Here is a 3,186-nt window from a genome sequence, read left to right on the forward strand (position 1 = left end):
CTGGCCCGTCTAAGTGGCCACAAGACACACATCATGGGAATTAGCTGAACAAATAGGACCCTACTTGGCATTTAACCAAATGGATATTAAAAGTCTAATTGAGCAAAAATTCCCTCTCTAGCAGATGGATGTGATACCCTATCAAGACAGGGCATGTCCCCTCTACCTCATCCACACCCCTGGCAATCTCAACGCGAGTCCCCCAGCTTTCACGACCTGTTCTTTTCAGACACACACCAGAAGTGAGCACGAAGGAGACAGAGAAGCATTCCCCAAGGTTGGACAGACAGGCTGATCTGAAGATGCTACAAGATACACTTAGCTGACTGAAGTCTGGCTGGGAAGTTGAGGCTGGATTCCCTATGAACTCACTCCTCACAGGACCAGCTATGCAGCTTGAAACATGTCAGTACTGCGCTCCAGTCACCCTGTCCCGCAATGGCCCAACTTCCCCCCAACCAGCTTTGCCTGCTGCCCAACTTCTAACTCAGCCCACAGGGCCTTTGGGCTGGAAGCTGCCAAAGACAGGTTAGCACTGAACATCAGAGCTCCGGGAAAACGAAGCTTCCCTACAGAGATGGTGCACGCCACTGTATCTGTAGGACTAACTTTCCAAGGCTCCACAGATTTCTTACTTATACAGACTTCTGCGACTATAGCCTCCATGGCCACTTCAGAACTGACTCATGACTCAGGAGGTATTTCGAACCTTGGGAATGAAATTGCTCAAGACAGCATGTTGTAATATGGACAAAGCTGAAAAATAGTGCTGGATGTTTGGAACAGATTATATGTGCTCATTGTTTACCAGGAATTATCATTTAATAAGGTTTAATGAGCACATTTATATCACGTCCTTCTTGCCTAGCATTTATACATGTTCAAAAAAATTGGTAGCTCGTGTAACAACAATCCATGCAGCTCTCCTAGGTAGTAAGTACTAAGGGGTTCAGCGAGCATTTGCTGGCTGTTCATCTCTTGTTTGCTCCTTTGTTGAGAGAAAGCATTCTATCTATTTACAGACAAGGAAACTGACACCGGGAAGTTAGGGAACTTGCCTAAAATCGCCCAGGACACATGGGGTAAAACAGGGATCCAGACAGAAGCAGTTCGACTCTGGAATTTAGGCTCTTCATCTTTATACCCTACTATTGTCCCTGTTAGGTGATGACACTGAGACCCACAGACATTATGTAACATGTCTGAGGTCACATCATTATTTGCTTTTCACATAAAAATCTAAATTACAGCTACATCCCCTTCAAACGGTAAGCTAATTCTAAACCTCGGTCCTAGAGACTTTGATGCAGCCGGAAGAGTTGTCAGACACTGAAACAAGCAGCAACGAAGTGCACAGACTCATAGAGGATTTTCTAGGTATAAAGCCCAATCAGATAGTGGCCAATGACACCTTCTGGTCTCTGATAACCCCTGTGCTACTAGAGCTGCTAAAAATGACACCAAAGGCATGAATCTGTTCAGATGCCAAGAGTTTTATCATAAGACCTGGAAGCTCATGATTAAAGAGGCACTGGAGTCCCCAGAACCAGAAACGCCTTTTTGAAAATTTTCCACATTTGTTCTCGCTTCAGGCCATGATAAAGAGTTTCCAGTCAAACGCACCAGCTAAAATGAACCTGTTTTCTGCAAGAGAAGCGGTCAGTTTGGGTCCAGCACTTATAAAGGTTCCTAGTGCCACAGACTATGAAATAGGCAGAAGTGAAGCGGACTATTTGAAGGGGTTCACAGGGAATCCCAGAGGACCTTAAAACTTCTGAGCAGGAAGGGTCCTAAGATGTCATTGTCCAACCACTCTCCAACTTAACAGGGATGCAGCTGAGCTGAAGGGACTTCTCTGGAGCCACTGAGCAGGTTAAGTGAGTGGCAGGGCCGGTAACTGTAATGAGGGGTTGGACATGCCCAGGTTGCCAACAGCCTCTGTCCAAGGACTCACTCTTTATACCCCAAGCTTAGACTGAAGGCCTAACTTCTGGTACAAACCCTAGGAATCAAATTCTGATTTCAAACATTGTAAAGATGCTTCTTATTTTCCAGACCTCTCAGTGAAAACTTTAGGGACAAATCAAGAAATCTGTGGCTAATGTCATAGACCCTTAGACAAAAATGGCCCTAAAATAATACTCAGTCTCCTTTTCATAGATGACAGAGAGCCAGAGAGAGAGAGAGGGACAGACAGACAGACAAAGAGACAGAGAGAGACAGAAAGAAAGAGAGAGAGAAATAATACTTTACCCCCAATACATACACAGAAAGTTCCTCGGCTTTCTCAAAGCAGAGAATGTCCAACTTGCTTGATTGAAGGGCAGAAAAGGGGGTTAGCAAAAGTTGGAATGCAGTGAGAGGTTGGAAACTGGAATTGGGAAACTCCTCTAGCCTGGAACTCTCCTGTTTCCCGCTGTGAACCGGTCTAGGGGCTTCCCGTTGATGGCCCAAGCACAGAAGGGCGGGCAGGACACTCAGGGCCGCGTCACCGGCGGGACTGCCCGTGCCCGGAAAATAAGCTGGAGACCAAGAATTGAATGCAACTCCGGGTATTCTCCCTCTGGGTCCCCCGGGAGGCCCGCGCTGGGGCGAGAGATCCCAGGGGAGGCTGTGGGAGGGAGATAAAGCAACAGCCCCAAAGCTCCAGTGAATGCACTTGAAATTTCTGCGCGCGCGAGAGAAACTGTTTTCTTTGACACCAAGTTTCCAGCCCACTGGGAAAAGTCTCTTGCGGCGCAGCGCCCAGGAGATCTGGGTCTCCCACTTGGCCGCAAGCCGCTGCCCAGCGACTGGAGACCCGCTGCGAAGCGCTCCCGCCCCCGATCCCCTCCCCCGCTGCTCACCTGCGATGTCCCAGAGCTGCAGGCGAACCACGGTCTCCGGGTCCCAGTGGAGCACCTTGAGCGCGAAGTCCACGCCGATGGTGGCCCGGTAGTGCGAGGAGAAGTTCTGGTGCACGTAGCGCTTGATGATGCTGGTCTTGCCCACGCCCAGGTCGCCGATCACCAACAGCTTGTACAGGTGCTCCTTGTGCGGGACCTGCATCCTGGCGGCCCGCCAGCCGCGCCTTGCTTTGCAGTGCGGGCCGGGGAAGCGCAGCCGGGCCTTGGGCGGGAGAGACCAGCGGAGCGTGAGTGCGGGCGAGAGAGAGCGGAGGCGGCGGGGCGGGACTGGACGGGGCGA

The 3,186-nt window shown here is 50.2% G+C and overlaps 1 protein-coding gene across 3 annotated transcripts in view; it reads right to left on the bottom strand.

Annotated features, from left to right (window-relative positions):
* Positions 1 to 3,163, bottom strand: part of RAB38 (RAB38, member RAS oncogene family) — a 71,232-nt gene extending 68,069 nt beyond the window's left edge. Inside the window, exon 1 of one of the 3 annotated variants that reach the window (XR_016393873.1) lies at positions 2,847 to 3,163. Coding sequence is in view for 2 of the 3 variants with exons in the window: in XM_022593742.3 (XP_022449450.1) it covers positions 2,847 to 3,048 (202 nt within the window). In the remaining variant the exon portion in view is untranslated. The remainder of the gene's footprint in view (positions 1 to 2,846) is intronic. The other 2 variants (XM_022593742.3, XM_089915386.1) reach the window with 2 other exon arrangements.
* Positions 3,164 to 3,186: the final 23 nt, after the last annotated feature.

This window comes from Delphinapterus leucas, chromosome 7, assembly GCF_059928025.1.
Source record: "Delphinapterus leucas isolate spDelLeu-1000000601 "Yukka" chromosome 7, BTC_Dleu_Yukka2, whole genome shotgun sequence".
NCBI lineage: Eukaryota > Metazoa > Chordata > Mammalia > Artiodactyla > Monodontidae > Delphinapterus > Delphinapterus leucas.